The sequence below is a fragment of the Falco rusticolus genome, chromosome 6 (assembly GCF_015220075.1).
Source record: "Falco rusticolus isolate bFalRus1 chromosome 6, bFalRus1.pri, whole genome shotgun sequence".
Taxonomy (NCBI): Eukaryota; Metazoa; Chordata; class Aves; order Falconiformes; family Falconidae; genus Falco; species Falco rusticolus.
The window spans coordinates 44663553-44678652 of NC_051192.1; the positions used below are offsets into that span (position 1 = coordinate 44663553).

Here is a 15100-nt window from a genome sequence, read left to right on the forward strand (position 1 = left end):
TTGGGGTTTTAAATTCTTTCCCTCTTTAACCTATGGCATCTTGACCTATTATGTTTCTATGATATGGGAAACAATCTTAGCAGGTGTCTGTAGAAAGAAATCTATAAGAATTTTTTTTTAAATTGAAAAATATATGATAAAATCAAAGACAAATATATTCCCAAAGCAAAATTCAGCGTTAGCGCCCAATTTCACTGGTTTATGTACTACAGTTTGTTAACACAAACCGTATTGTGTGCACCCTGAGAGTGGAGGCTTCGATACAAAGAGGGCTGCTCTCTGGTGAGACCTGTATAACCTAGGACAAGGCTGGGGTGGGGAGCAAAAACCTTCCCTAGTTTATGTGTTACAATGTGGTGGGTGACCCAAACTTTGAATCACTCACCTTAGATCCCAGAAATACTGCAGCAGTGCAGCTAGATAACTGACCCTGCTGAAGATGAAGATAGATTGCCAGAAATGGAGCGGCATGTTTTTGCTTCTGATATCTAAGCATTTTTGTCTGGACTTGTCTAGTTATTTTTCTATGTACTTTGTATCAATATGCCGGATTTTTTTCTGGAGGGAGTTGGCAATGTGTGTTGTGTCAGGTAGACTGGTGTGCATTAGCATGTGATCTCTAGTTTGAATCCAGCCTGAAGGATGCATCTATGCACTCTGCCAAAACAGCACAGAGTAACTGCTCAGAGACTAATTTTGTCTTTAAGCAGCAAAGGTATTTATTTCGTGCAACGTCGGGGAGCTAGCCGATTCGCACCGGACAAACTAGCTCCAAACTATGCAGGGAAAAGTTAGGTATTTTATACAGTTTTTGTGAGAGGTTACACAACATCTTTACATACATATTTGATTTTGACACCCAGTCATTCCATTCACAATAGGTGGGATCTAGGTGGAGTAGACCTTTCAATTTTCTTTGTTCAATGATTTCCTGACTTGATGGTCTCCTTATCTCCTTCAGGTGCCCACCTTATCTTTTCTAATTATTCAGAGTACATTCAGTGGAACCTTTTCTAATTATTCAGAGTACATTCCTTTTCTCAACACAAACAGAGCATCATCCAGAGCATTGTACCAAACTCATCCTGACTATCTTTTTTTTAAAGACCTTGTTCCCTTTCAACTCTGTCAACCTTTTCCTCCCAGAGGAGGTGCAGATGCTGTTCAGACCACAAATGGTTCTTCAGCAACTGACTGCAGTCCCTGGTCTGTACTCAAAGGTGAATGAACAGAGATGGGTGGCTGTGTACAGCTCTTTGAGGAGTGCCGACAGGATCTCCTTCCTCCATGGGCTCTCCCATAAATAAAGTTTGTTACACATTTAATCAACTTCCTATTTCACTGTCCAATCAGACTTCTGCAAATACTCCTGTTACATTGCAAAATGCAACTGGCAATGAACAGATACCATTCTGGACCAAACTGTTACTTTTTGTGGTTCTAAAAAGTCTATTTTGTTGTTTTAGATCCATTTTAATGGATTATAAACCAAAGATAACACAATAACTAGACAAGGCAGGCTATGCTTCTGTGAACACTAGCCTAATCAGAAGCTTTAGCTGAGACCCTGTAAATCTTTTGATCTGTAATATATATAAGAAAAACCTCATTTCCTAGAAAAGGAAAGCTTTTGTTGAAATTGATCCAGCTGACAGAAGAGACTCTTGGTATATTTTTCTTTAGGTAGGTAATAGGAAATTTTCCTTATTGCCTGCTAGAGGAGCAAGTAGTCCGTTTTCCCAGAGTTTTGTCAGATTTCTTGGTGGAGAGGTTTGGAAATAAAACCTGTGGGTATTTCTCCTCTGCATCTTCCCAGGCAGACTGTGGAGTTTCAATTCTGAAAAGAGCTTCACAGGTCTAAACAATTTTTTGTTTGCTCTTGCCATTATCTAGTGAGTTTCCAGCTGCTGATTTAGACAACTGCGGTCTTTTCTGTGTTTTGGGGAGACACGTGAGGTCACTTAAAGTCATTCTTCTGCTTTTCTTTAACCTCTTCTCCAAGGTTTTTCCATAAACTTTGTGCATGAACAAGCTTGCAGTGCGTGAACACTTCAGCAGCTCTTCATATTTCTATCATGATTGATGGCAGACTCTTAGTTTTGCTGAGGAAATAAGTGGTAACATATTTGCTAATTCTCCAATAGTACCTGCTTAATTCCATTTCCTTGGGCATTACCTACCTCATAATTTCCTTATACTCTTTATCTCCTCCTTTACTACCTTTTATCTTGCAATCTTATTTTAGGGTGATACTTTATTCAGACTATAGATTAGCATTTGGGAGTTGAGAGTCATGGAATCTGTTCCTGTTTCTGTTGAAAAAGTCATGTGACCTTGGACAACTAATTTTTTCCAACTCTCTTCTTATTGTAAAAGAACTATAGTCAGGTTTGTCTTGCAAGGGACCTTTTTCCTTTTCTTGTTCATTCTTAAACTCACTTTTCTCTTTCAATTCCAAATATGTTTGAACTATAGCAAGAAAGCCCTGTATAATTTAAAATTTGCTTTCCTTACGAACTGTGTTGTAAGATGTGCCAAAAAACGTGCTTTCTTTGCATTGTAAAATTAATTTAATGCATTTACCTAATAATTAATCATTTAATACTTATTTTTGTATTGTCCTTTTTTTTTTTCCTTTGCTTTTCATGCTAGTCCATATACAGAGGATCTCCGGTTTGTACAATGTTTCTATGTAATTTTTATTGTTCTTTCTACTTGAAATTAAATATTTTTTTCTACAAATAATAGCATACAACAGTCTTAAAAGTCATTCATTACCTATAGTGATACTTGTCTAAGAACTGAAATCGCACCATTCAATGATTTTTTTACTTGAGACCTTTTATTTGATTGGAAAAATGCAGTAAAAGTATAAAACCTGTTTGAAATGTGTTTTGTAATATATGTGGTTCCTTCTGTGGGATAATAACATGTTTTCTTTCCTATATAGATTAAGCTTGTCAACATAAACTCAACTGATATTGCTGATGGCAGACCCTCTATTGTCCTTGGCCTGGTGTGGACCATAATTTTGTATTTTCAGGTACTACGTTTTTTATATTTCAGTGTAGCTTGCTCAAAATGGTTCAGATCACCATTTCATATGGACTGGTGTAGTGCCAGTCTTTCACCATAGTTACTTTGTAATTAGCTGAGGATCTGGTAATGATTAAAGGAACAGTCGATGGTAGGGATGCTTCACATTGGTTTTTTTGGAATAGATTGGTCTGGGCCTAGAATGGAATTCCTTCAGCATATTATTCTGCTTTCTCTCAAGAATACAGCAGAAACAAGAATATGGATTCTTGTTACAAGTACCTTTAGCAACCTCAGTGGTGATTTTGCTGTATAATTCCAGTGCACTTGATCTCAGACAGTAATTATTTTCAGACAGTATATGTAAATATGTTGGTTTCACTGGGAGATGCAGACATTTGCAAGGAGGAGAAAAATTAGCTGTGAACGGAGTAGACTGAGAGGGTTTTGAATTTGTAGAGGAGAAATAATTTGCGTTCTGTTGAAGTTAGGTGGGAGGAAAAATTTGTTTTCTAAATCCTGTCCATATGAGTTAACAAAACGAATCACTGCCCAACAATTAAAAAAGGAACTGATTTTTTTGCTGTTCTTTATGGAATTCTTTGGCTTTGACTCTCTTGTGATGTAGCTTTAATGTCTCAGGGATGCTGTTCTTGTAAGTGCCAACCAGTGTGACATCTCAATATTTCAGATCTCCTCAGAAGAAAAGTTAGCCAGAATGATACTAACATTTTAATTTTGATTTATATTTCATTGAGATAATGAGGAAAATTATGTTTCCCAGAGTTACTGAAACTCTAGTTGTCTCCATCAGTTTTAGTTGGGTCATTTTTTGAGCTTTTCTTTAGATGTCACAGGCAGATACATCATTTTAACATGAACAAAAGAAGAAATGCATGAGAGCTGTGGTTCTCATTGTGGCAGACTCATTCGGTGATGTGACAAAACTCTGTTTTTTAAGTAAACAGTACAGAAAATCTTGCAACATCCTCTGGATATAACTTTTTCATGTTAAAAAAACCCCAGATTTAGTCAACTTATTGTTCTTAAGATAGCCAATAATTTTCATTTGATGAAAGGTATGAGATGAATAACTGTCATACACCCTTGGCAAGCACTGCTAGTGCACTTTGCCTGTAGTACGTTCCCTATTTCTTCACAAGATACCTGAAAGCAAAACTGCAACTGAATTTGTGCCAAAACAGTACAATGGTAAATAAAGAACTATCCAGATGAGATCATTGAGGTTGCTTCTATTCTTTAATAGCCTTCTCTGAAATTAGTGGATTGTTTTATAATTTGAGTTCCAGGTAAATGTAAGCCATTGTTTCCTATTTCGATAGTGATTAGTCATAATAGATAACATAGAATCATAGATGTCACACTTGCATATTGTTCTAGTTGTAGGGTGTCAAGAAAGTCAATGATTGCTAGATGTCTTGTACTTAAGACCATCATCTGGGCACATACATTAACGTTTTTGAAGCTACTTTAATGCACAGTTAAATAAAACACAGCATGTTAACCATAGATTCTGCCCAACTTTTTTTTTGTCAGCTGTATTAGGAAAGTAGTTAAGAAACAGGTGACAATCAAGATCATCTACAACCATGAACATTTTTTCCCCACAGATTGAAGAGCTTACCAGCAACCTCCCACAGCTGCAGTCGTTGTCTAGCAGTGCTTCTTCTGTGGAGAGTGTTGTCAGTTCAGAAACAGCGAGTCCCCCAAGCAAACGGAAGGTGGTAACGAAGGTCCAAGGAAGTGCAAGGAAGGCTTTGTTAAAATGGATACAGTACACAGCAGCAAAGTAAGTAACCTACAAATGAACTGAATTTGTATCTGAAGTGTAAACTTTTCCCTCAGATTCTAAACTCTGTTGGTCAGGGATTGTCCTTTTGCACCTCCCTGTTCTTTTTGACAACTGAGGCTGCTAAATGTTACCACCATACAACAAGCAAGTAATAAATAATGATTTACGTTAATTTTACAAGCAATCATATTTTATAGTTTCTGAATAATGAGTAGGATTATGTTTGACACAATGAGGAACTGAAAGGGGAATTAGATGTCTGAATGACAGTGTATTAGTCCTGCTGCCAAAACACTTGATATGACAATGCAAGTCCCACACCGACAGCATTCCTCAGTGACAGAGCTTGTAGGAGCACTAAATTCTGGCACTTGCTGTTGAAAGGCAGGCGATGAAAAATTATGGATATCCTTTGCAGTTTTGTGATAAAAGGGACATATTACTACAAAGTTTACCTTGAATTTTCATTCTTTTTAATCCAAGTTATTTTGGAGTTATTTCTTGCTATCTCCTGTTAACTTAAGAATCATCTCCTTAATTTACTATAATTATCCCATGTTTACTCTGCTTCCAAAAAAGGCATTAAAAAAGCACATGAATTAGATCAAATATCCAATAGTAGTTTGGTGGCTTCCACAATAAGAAAATAATAATCAAAGATGTAAAATAATAAAATGGATTTATTTGTTAAAATTAAGGAATCACTGCTATTTAAAGAGATCACTCATGGGTAAAGTGTGGAGGCGAAATGGCCAGTTATGGACTAGTGCCTCAAAAGAAAGAAATATAATTGTAAAGATTTACACTTTCTCCAATTCTCCAAGAAATAGGTATATTACTAGTAATTTATAGTGCAATACAGTCAAATTTGACATTTTTCCTGTTGCATTATTGTCAGTAAGAGACAGGCAACTGAAAGTGGTCAGCGGCAATTTCCAGATATGTAAACAAACAAAATAAAAAGAGGTTCATAAATGAAACTGTCAACATTTTTGGGAGGAGTAGGTGAAAGGTGTTGAAAAAAGCCTAGAGGAAAGATGGTACGCTTAGCCTGGCCCTGCTTTACATTGTAATTTGCAAGGGCTAGGTCATTAAAGTCAGTGAAACTGTTTCAATGATCACAGTGAGCTTTGAATGAAACCTTCATTCAGAGTTACTGTTGCTGTGAACCTTCCAATGACAAGGCTACCCTAACAACTAAGTATGTTGTAAAAGGAAGTTTGCATGCTCAGCTGAAGTTAAAAACTGTCTTGCAGTCTGTGGACCACCATGCCTTTCAGAATTATTTTTGAAAGAAGCAGCCAGAAGTGTCATTCATTTCTGGTTACTTTCTCATTGTATATTGCTATTTCTTGATCATTTGTGTTTATTTTTTTGTGGACAGGTAAGTGTTCTGAGTGTTTGAAATTATAGTGTCACTCATGCCTTTCGTAAGAATATAAAAATTTTTTTGCATTGTATTTTCATCTGAACAGCAGTGCTGTCACTGTTTATGCTTTCATTTTGAAAGATAGATTAATGCAGCCTTTTTTTTTTTTTTTCCTGTGATACTGATGTACCTAACTGAATTGCAGTACTTATAATGAGGGAGATATGAAGTGCTTTGTAGTGAGGAAGAGAATAGTGAATGGAGCTGTGTACATCTACAGACTGTGTGTTGTTACAAGAACCTTGAGAACCCTGGTGCATTTCATTTGTTCAAAATACCATTGGCTTACTGCTGCTAGCAAGCTCACTGGAGACAAATACAGTATGTTTATAACGAAGAACTCTTTAATCTTCATAGGTGGAAATGAATTTATGCAGTGGATGGATGGAGCTCTAGTCAACCTGATTAGCATTGCAGGAGCAACAAGTGATTTCGATTTATTGATGAGTAACCACTGGGTGGAGCATCCAGTCTCCTCCCTTATTTCATCTAGTCCTGATGCTGTTGCAAGTTACTTTTTTCTTTTTTTTCTTTGATATTATTTAGGCAAGTTGGAATTGAAATCAAAGATTTTGGACAAAGTTGGAGAAGTGGTGTTGCATTTCATTCCGTTATTCATGCTATCCGCCCAGATTTAGTAGACATGGAGAAAGTGAGGGGAAGGTCAAATAGAGAAAACCTGGAAGAAGCCTTCACACTTGCAGAAACAGAACTGGGAATTCCAAGGCTCCTTGATCCAGAAGGTACCTAATGCATAGTTGAATAAAGCTTGAACTGTCTGTATGGGTTAAATCAGATGGGCTAATTCATAGTGTTTAGACATTTAAGCAGCACTTTGTGCTATTCAGCTATAAATTGATTTACTGTGTTCTACTCTTGTCCAGATGTGGATGTTGACAAGCCAGATGAAAAGTCTGTCATGACTTATGTAGCCCAGTTTTTGAAGTACTATCCTGATCCTCATCATACCATGACTGATGTGCAGGAGAATGATGTAAGTTTCTCTTGCATAACTGTATGAATCAGTTTATCTTGACGGGGGCTTTATGAATACATACATCACATACATGAATGCATACAATACCTACATACATTACAGCTTTCTAATAGTTTATTCTGTTTCCTTTTGATGAGTGTTCAAGTGAAAAGCAAACACAATAGCAAAACTGGGAAAGATCAGCTGAGAATAAAGGAACCAGTGTTGCAGATGTTTACTAGTAGATGGAGAAAACAGAATGATGGTCCTGCAGAGATTTTCCTATTACCGGCAGTAGGAGCCAAAAGGAACACAAAGAGTTACTGTAGAAAGTAATAAACCAATGGATCCTGAAGTTCCCTAAGAGATTTTCAAGCATAGCATCAATGAGATTGCAATGATTTGTTACCTGAAGCAATGTGTTATTTCTGTTCTATGACACTGCATTTCTGGATAAGAGCAATAGTCCAAGAGATTGCTTGGGATAGTCTTCAGGATTTTAGGCTCAGGAGGCAGTTACAGTTTTGACACAGCATTCTTTTTATTGCACAGTGTTATCTGACTATTCAAGCTAGGAAATTGTTTTCAGTCATGTTGTCTTGTTTTTTGTTTTGTGTATGCTCTAGTGCATTCACTTTGCAGTAGAATGGCTATACTCAGTGACTCCGAGTGATCATGACTCACTTCCTAATCCTGATCATTTGCTTTCTTCATGGCAAACATGGGAAACACTGCTGAGACAATCTGCTCAACCTCAGCAAGAGAGAAAGAGGACTTGTTTTTGTCTGTGTTTCTTTGCATTTCCTACAGAGCTACAGAAGAGCTTTGAAAGGAGTGAATCTCCTTCCTTACGGCTGCGTGTGGCTAAAGCAGCTGTAGCTTTGCTGTCTGATTCCATTGCCTGGAATTCTTCATTTTCCTTGTTGCAACATTGGTCTCAGGGCATACATGTGCTGATGCCACAGGATCTCACTGACAAATGGGGCTAGTGAAGCAGAGGGAGCGAGCACTGAAGCCTCATGCTGTTGCCTGTGGCAGGCTAAAGCAGTTCTGTTGTCCGCATACTGTGGCACACAATGCAGTCTCTGCTGCCAACAGCCTCAGCCAGGCCTGCTGCCTGTGCTGGGGTTGGATTTTGAGGAACAGTATCACCACCTTCTCCTGAGCTTTGTTCAGAGACAGTGTAGGAGAGTGCAGGACTGAGCCACTCCACCCTCTGCCTGCCTCTGGCTATACCCACAGAAATGATAGTGCGTGAGCTCTGAAAGGGAAACTGCTGAGTTGCCTCCAGAATTCCCAGTGAATTACTAGGAAGTGAAACAACACAAATTCATCAGTTTGACATGCTTAGCTCAAGACCAATTCCTCTTCCTAGATATTGCTAAGATATTCCAGTAGCACTCCAGGTGAATTTTTGGTAGAACTGCTGGTCCCCTGCATGTCACACTGCAGAAATCAGTAATTCCCGGACTTTGCAATGAAATAATTCAACATTCCACTAAATTTCTAATGTCATCATTCTTTGTTTCCTTGAGGAAGAACTATATTAATTCTCACACTCCTGATGGAGTGCTTGGCAGTTTGAGACAAACTCCACTTCTCCAGTGGAATCTCCAGTCAATAACAGTGATAGGCCCTTGATTTTTTTCTGACACAAATTCTTCTAATCCATCTCTGGAGAAATTCTCATCAGGCACCTATGTCCCCTCTATACCTTGCTCCCTAGTACTGTCCACCATAACTTCCAGTTCCCTCACCTCTGGTCATGGTACAAAATGGTGACCATGTGGCATGTGATGGGTTGAAGGGAAGAAGATCTGGATGGATCCAGGCCAGTAAGAAATGCACAAAAGGCCCAGGACCCCAAGTGGTCACTGTCCCTGAAACAGTTAAAATACATAGAAAAACAGCTGTCACATTAAGAAAGGGGGCTTTCTCAAACTTTATATTTGATCAGCCTGTCGGTTTCCCAGGAAAGATGAGACCCTTGTGTCTGACCAGCCTTTGTGCTACCTGTGTTATGACAGCCCACTGTATCAGAAGGTGATTCAACTAACCTATTCAGGGACCTCTGCTGACAGCATCACTGAGTCAGATCCCTTATAAAAACTACTCAAATCTCCAGAGGTTTATACAGAATTCATTTCAGCTGAAGATTTTTATTATACAAAATGCAAGTTTGTGACAGAATAAAGTTCAGAGATTGCTGGCGATAATACACTGACTGCAAAACAAGCTTAAAACAATACACTTAATAACAGCTAGCATGAGTTAGTCATAGAATAAAGTTCTTACCTAATGGGCATCCCTATAGAGGAGGAGAGGTTCAGCCCATCAACTGATCCCAGAAGTTACGATGGAGTCTTGGGTAACTTCTCCCCTTGTTTTCTTACTTTTTATACTTCATAGTACATTGCATATTCATTATCATACACAGGATTGGTTACAAGTTTCTTGCTTCTAATGCAAATCAGTAAGCATCCTCAGGTAGCACTACTGAAGTTCTTTACTAACTACCCATGCTCCTCAAGTGGGGATTTGTCCTTTTTCAGGGGAGCCATTTGAGTCAGAGGTTGCGATCTCCCACTACCACAATTATCGTCCTATTTTCAACTAATTTTCTGTTGATGTCAGTGAATTGCAACGCTTTATCAGCTTGTCTCCTGTTATAGCCAGAACTTCCTCACTTGAAGGCTTCTTTCTGTGTAACTTAGATAATGGTGTTCTTTTCACTATCTGTTCTTTGTTTCTCATCCTTCCCAAGGCTGACTCCCTTGATTAGAAGTCCCTTGATTTGTAACAATTTTAGAAAGTCAGATTGACCTAACTTTGTGGATAGTTTTGTTTTAACATATAGTTAAATACTAAATCAGTGTGGTAATTCAAGAGTTTAGACAATTCCCCCCCTTTCGACTTATTTCAGTCTAAGACCAGTCTATTTTCTTTACATTTAGGTGGAGCTTGAGTGACTCTTGTCATACATATTTTTGTTACTGATTGGTTTCATGTATCCAGTGAGGGGTGGTAGTACCTTGGAGATGGGTAGCTTTGGCATGGAGGTATGCATTAGTATTGCAATGAGATTATTTCATCTGAGGAGAGTAATTTCACCACAATGGTTGGCTCAGCAGTGGGCATCTCATATATTTTTCATTTGACAATTTCTATGCAGCTTATCAGCTGTGTGGTGCCACAAGGTTCCCGTTCCTGCAGGGAGTACAGCAGACCCTGGCCACAGTGTCTCCACACCGCTCTACCCTCTGTTACTCCCATCAGCATGTGCTGAGCTGGCAGGGTGTGTTGCTTAGGGAGCTGTGGTGATGCAGATTCTGTGCACGCCAACCGTCCTGAAAGCGATAGCTGTATTTTACCCTAAAAAGCTTTCTGTAATACTATGCTTCTGTCAGCTCCCAGTTTTCCCTAATTCCCCTCCCTCCATGCCCCCCAAGTAATTTTCCCACAATAGTACAATGCTTTCATCCATTTTGGAGTGGGTAAGTATAAACTCTCAAGTGGCTAAAGTTTTTTGCACACTTTGGTATTTTATTACTATAAACTTTTGTATTTCTGTCACATCACAGAGAGAGAAGCTTATTTTGCACTCAGCTTTTTTACTTATGAATTTTCAGTGAGATTCTGTCAACAGTTAATCAAATTTCTTGTACTTAGAACTTGCATTTTAAGATATTTGATTTGTTCTCAATAAAATCATAGTGAGAGGTTTGGCAGTCTATCATATATACATTCCAACAAGTGTTAGGATCGTAGTTTACACAGTTCTGGAGGGGAAGGGAAAGAAGACAGGAGTTAATGCAGTCGATCCTGTTGACTGCAGGATACTTAGATGAAACAAAATATCCAGATGATCTTCAGCAAAATAAAAGTGTCATTTGTACTACATGATACTTATGGGGAGACTCTAATGCTTAAAATCCAACAATGCAGTTTAAAAATACAGACACGTAATATTGCATTGCATATTTATACAGTATTTGGTGGGAAAACTGAAAAACATTTCTCAATCAAATATTTCATAATCAGATATCTTGTAGAGTTTTTTTCACTGAGTGCTTTCACATGTTTTAGCCTAAATTCTTAACTGCATATGGTTTGGTTAAAATTAGGCAAAGGATCATTTAAATCACCAGGTTAAATAAGGCTATCACAACAGCAGATCCAAATTGATAGTGTTGCCAGCAACTCAAGAGAGATTGCCAGCTGGTGAGGACACGCTTGGAGGGCTGTGTCCAACTGGGTTCCTCGATACAAGAGACATGGACATACTGGAGTGAGTCTAACGAAGGACCACAAGGATGATGAAGGGACTGGAGCATTTCTCCTATGAGGAGAGGCTGGGGGAGCTAGGGCTGTTCCGCCTGGCGAAGAAGAGGCTCAGGGGGGTCATATAAATGTGTATAAATACCTGAAGGGAGGGTGCAAAGCGGATGGAGCCAGGGTTGTCTTCATGGTGCTCAGTGATACCACCAGAGGCAATGGGCACAAACTGAAACACAGGAGGTTCCCTCTAAATATTAGCAAACGCTTTTTCAGTGTGACGGTGACCAAGTACTGGTGCAAATTGTCTCGAACGGTTTTTCCATTGTTGGAGGTATTCAAAAGCCATCTAGATATGGTCCTGGGCAACTGGCTCTAGATGTCCCTGCTTGAGCAGGGAGTTTGGACCAGATGACCTCCAGAAGTCTTTTTCAACCTGAACCATTCTGTGTTTCTGCAATTCTATGATAATATTTAATAGCTTAGTTGATATAGTTAAGGTTATTTTTAATGAAACAGCAACAGTAGAGATCTTCTTGCAGTGCTAGAAGAATGTTCTGTTCTAAATGGCAACATATAAGCATGGAGATTTAAATTCCTTTAAAAAATAAAAAAGTGGGTTTTGTTTAGGAGAGCAAGAGCTATTTTCTTTAGTGCTAAAGGAAACATTTGTGAACTTACCACTTTGCCAATTTAAGGGAAATCTTTTTTGGTAGAAGTAACTGCTTGGAATCATAGTATGGCAACTGACTTTCTTGACCACACAAGCCATTTAAGTACCTTTTCTAAAGTCCTTTCTGCACCCATGGTTATTCTGATATTGACCTTGCTAAATTAGTTGACTGGAAAAAATGTAAAGGAGAGAGTACTTCTTTTCTTAGTGCATAGAGTTGGCAGTGAATCAGATATATTTGTGTGACTATATAATCCATTTAGATTGAAAATCGATTTGTTCTTTTTCAAGAAGTGTTGTCCATAGATTCTGTTCTAGGTACACAAACATATGCAAGATCAGACCAGACATGTAAGATTGGTTCATTGTGAAATTGCCCTTTTATGTTTTCTGGAAACCATGTAAGTGAATTGAGTGCCCTTGTGATCACTACAGCTAACAGTGCAAGGCAGAACAGTATCTGTTGTCTCTTTTCTTCTACTGACCTGGAGTATCCATGTCCATCATAAAGCTTTCCTCAGGAATTTTGCATTATTTGTTTAGTTTACTTATTTTAGACAGGATTCATCCATCTTTTAAGAATCTAAAAGCTAGGTATTTACACTCCCTCTGTAATCAGTGAGAGATACATGGCATCTTTCTTAATATGATATCCTCAATAAATTGTCTTCTGGAAGTTCATGCTGCATAGTATTTCAACAGAGGTAAAACTGACTCAGATGAATCCTCCCCTTAGGTAATAATAGATAAAATGTTGGCAGTTGATTAAAAAGAAATCCAAACATGCTTTATAGTCTTGTGACCAGTATAATCCCCCGATTCTTTCTGTCTTCCCCCTGAAGTGTAGTGTAAGGAAATACTTATCACAGAATGGTAGAATCCAGGTACCTGGGAGAGAACCTTGCAAGACTCTTATCCCTTAAACTCCTGGGGTACTCTTAATTTCTTATTTTTCAAAATTAAGCACTTTTAGGGTGTATTCCATCTGACCTGTGTTAAATGCCTGCTGTAGAATGAGATGAATTGGGCAGTAGATGCAACTGTTTTTTTTCTATCTGTCAAAAAGAACTGAAAGAGTTACTATCTATTGCAGTTGCAGATCCCCACATTAGGTCAGAAAAATCCTACTTCAGAGTGCAGTGTGTCTGGGTGTTTTGCTGGGGTGTGTGTGTAGATTCCCAACCCTTTCCCCCTGCCCTCCAGCCAATTCAACTGCCACTGTGTTTCCTCAAGATGTGTTGTCCACACAAATTCCTATTCATCTTCCCTCCTGATTCAATGCTCATTTTATAAGGAATCTCCATTGGAAGAACTGGAGTAGTGCTTGAACCTTATACCTTATTTGTGGTCAGAGGAAACAGCTATTTGCTTGTGCATTTCCAGAATTAAAAGGGATCTAGTATCTCATGCATGGGCCAGCTATACACATATGTGAACTTGTGTAGTTAACACATCTCAAAGAATCAGAGTTATTCTAAGGTAAATAACTATTTTTCCAGATAAAATAAATCATGTAGTGACTAGTAATCTGGAAATCAGATCTGATACGAAAACTACTTCACTAGATATGATACAAAAACATGAACTTGATAGTATTTTAAGTACATCTTGTAGTTTTACATTTTACATTTACATTACATTTACAATACAAGTACAATCTTGTATTACACATATGGCTTTTATTGTTCTCTATGGACTTTCTGCCTGCTTTGCTTTATTCTGTTTGCTTCTTTTTTTTTTTTCCCCTCCTTGTTATTTTCCTGTTTGTTTCATGTTGCTAGGAACTTCAAGCAATCCCAACTTTTGTCATTTCTTTTATGAAATTTAAGGTAAGGGTAATGTGCTACAGAATAATTGCTTGAACTGGACCTTTCGTGCTTCTAATCTGTTTTTATCCTGCACTTATTTGACTTTAGATTTCAGGTGTTGTTACGTACATTGATTTGCTAGCCTTATGTTAATCTTTCCAAAGAAACAAATAGATGAACATAATGAGTCTTAAGTCTACTTCCTTACATCAGCTGATCCTAAAAGCCTAATGCTTAATTGTGCCAATAATTTCACAGAAATACAGAAAAGCAAGTCATCTTTCCTATAATAAATCTCAGACTATGCTTTTGGTTTTCTTAAGTATAGATATAAACATGAAAAAATAGATTATAGATCGATGTTTCTACTCATCTAATCTCATTTTAGATGAATATTTGTGTATGTCTTTAGGTCTATAGAGTAGATATTAGATTGTATATGATTGTGTAAGTGATGTATTTGGACTGTGAATTGGAAGGAGAGCATTCACATGTAATTGTGTAATATGCACTGCTTTTTCACATAAATTATGATAGTTTAAAAAATAAACTTCTTAATCGTTTTGGACATTTAGATACTTACAATTTTCTAGTATTAACCAAGAGAAGTTCAGAAACCTAACATGGGGTATTTGAAATGAACATTCAGAGGTGAAACTGGAAGACTGCAGAAGTAAATATATTATGAAACAAAGAACAGGTATCTATAGTGTTTATAGTTCAACCTGATCCAGTTAATTACCTTGGTTCAATATTCATTTTTGTGTGTTTGTTTTGTTTTGTTTTTAATACACAAGCAGTAGGTTATTTTCAAGTGAGTATGATCAAAAGTTCATCTCTTATTATGTATATCTATGATACATTATATCTGTGCTATATGTTGAAGTGAAGATTATTACTGATAGAATTATTCCCATCTTCTCATTCCATTCACGTGGACAGCTTTAATGGGATCGTGTACATTCTTCATCTTGCATGGCCCCTGTGCATTGCTGCTTAAGCCAGTGAAGATTTGAAGTGGTAAAAGCTCTGCCAAATTCTTTATCTTGGTACAAAGTTGACTATAGAGGAAGCACACTCCCTCAAAGTA

General features: G+C 37.7%; 1 protein-coding gene across 14 annotated transcripts in view; it reads left to right on the forward strand.

Annotated features, from left to right (window-relative positions):
* The window catches only part of SYNE1 (spectrin repeat containing nuclear envelope protein 1), a 317571-nt gene that overhangs the window by 66732 nt on the left and 235739 nt on the right, over window positions 1–15100 (forward strand). For 9 of the 14 annotated variants that reach the window (XM_037391919.1, XM_037391908.1, XM_037391920.1 and 6 more), the window contains exons 6-11: window positions 2653–2673; window positions 2951–3043; window positions 4668–4846; window positions 6825–7021; window positions 7163–7272; window positions 13984–14031. In XM_037391919.1, coding sequence (XP_037247816.1) covers window positions 2653–2673; window positions 2951–3043; window positions 4668–4846; window positions 6825–7021; window positions 7163–7272; window positions 13984–14031 — 648 coding nt within the window. The remainder of the gene's footprint in view (window positions 1–2652; window positions 2674–2950; window positions 3044–4667; window positions 4847–6824; window positions 7022–7162; window positions 7273–13983; window positions 14032–15100) is intronic. The other 5 variants (XM_037391912.1, XM_037391923.1, XM_037391916.1 and 2 more) reach the window with 3 other exon arrangements.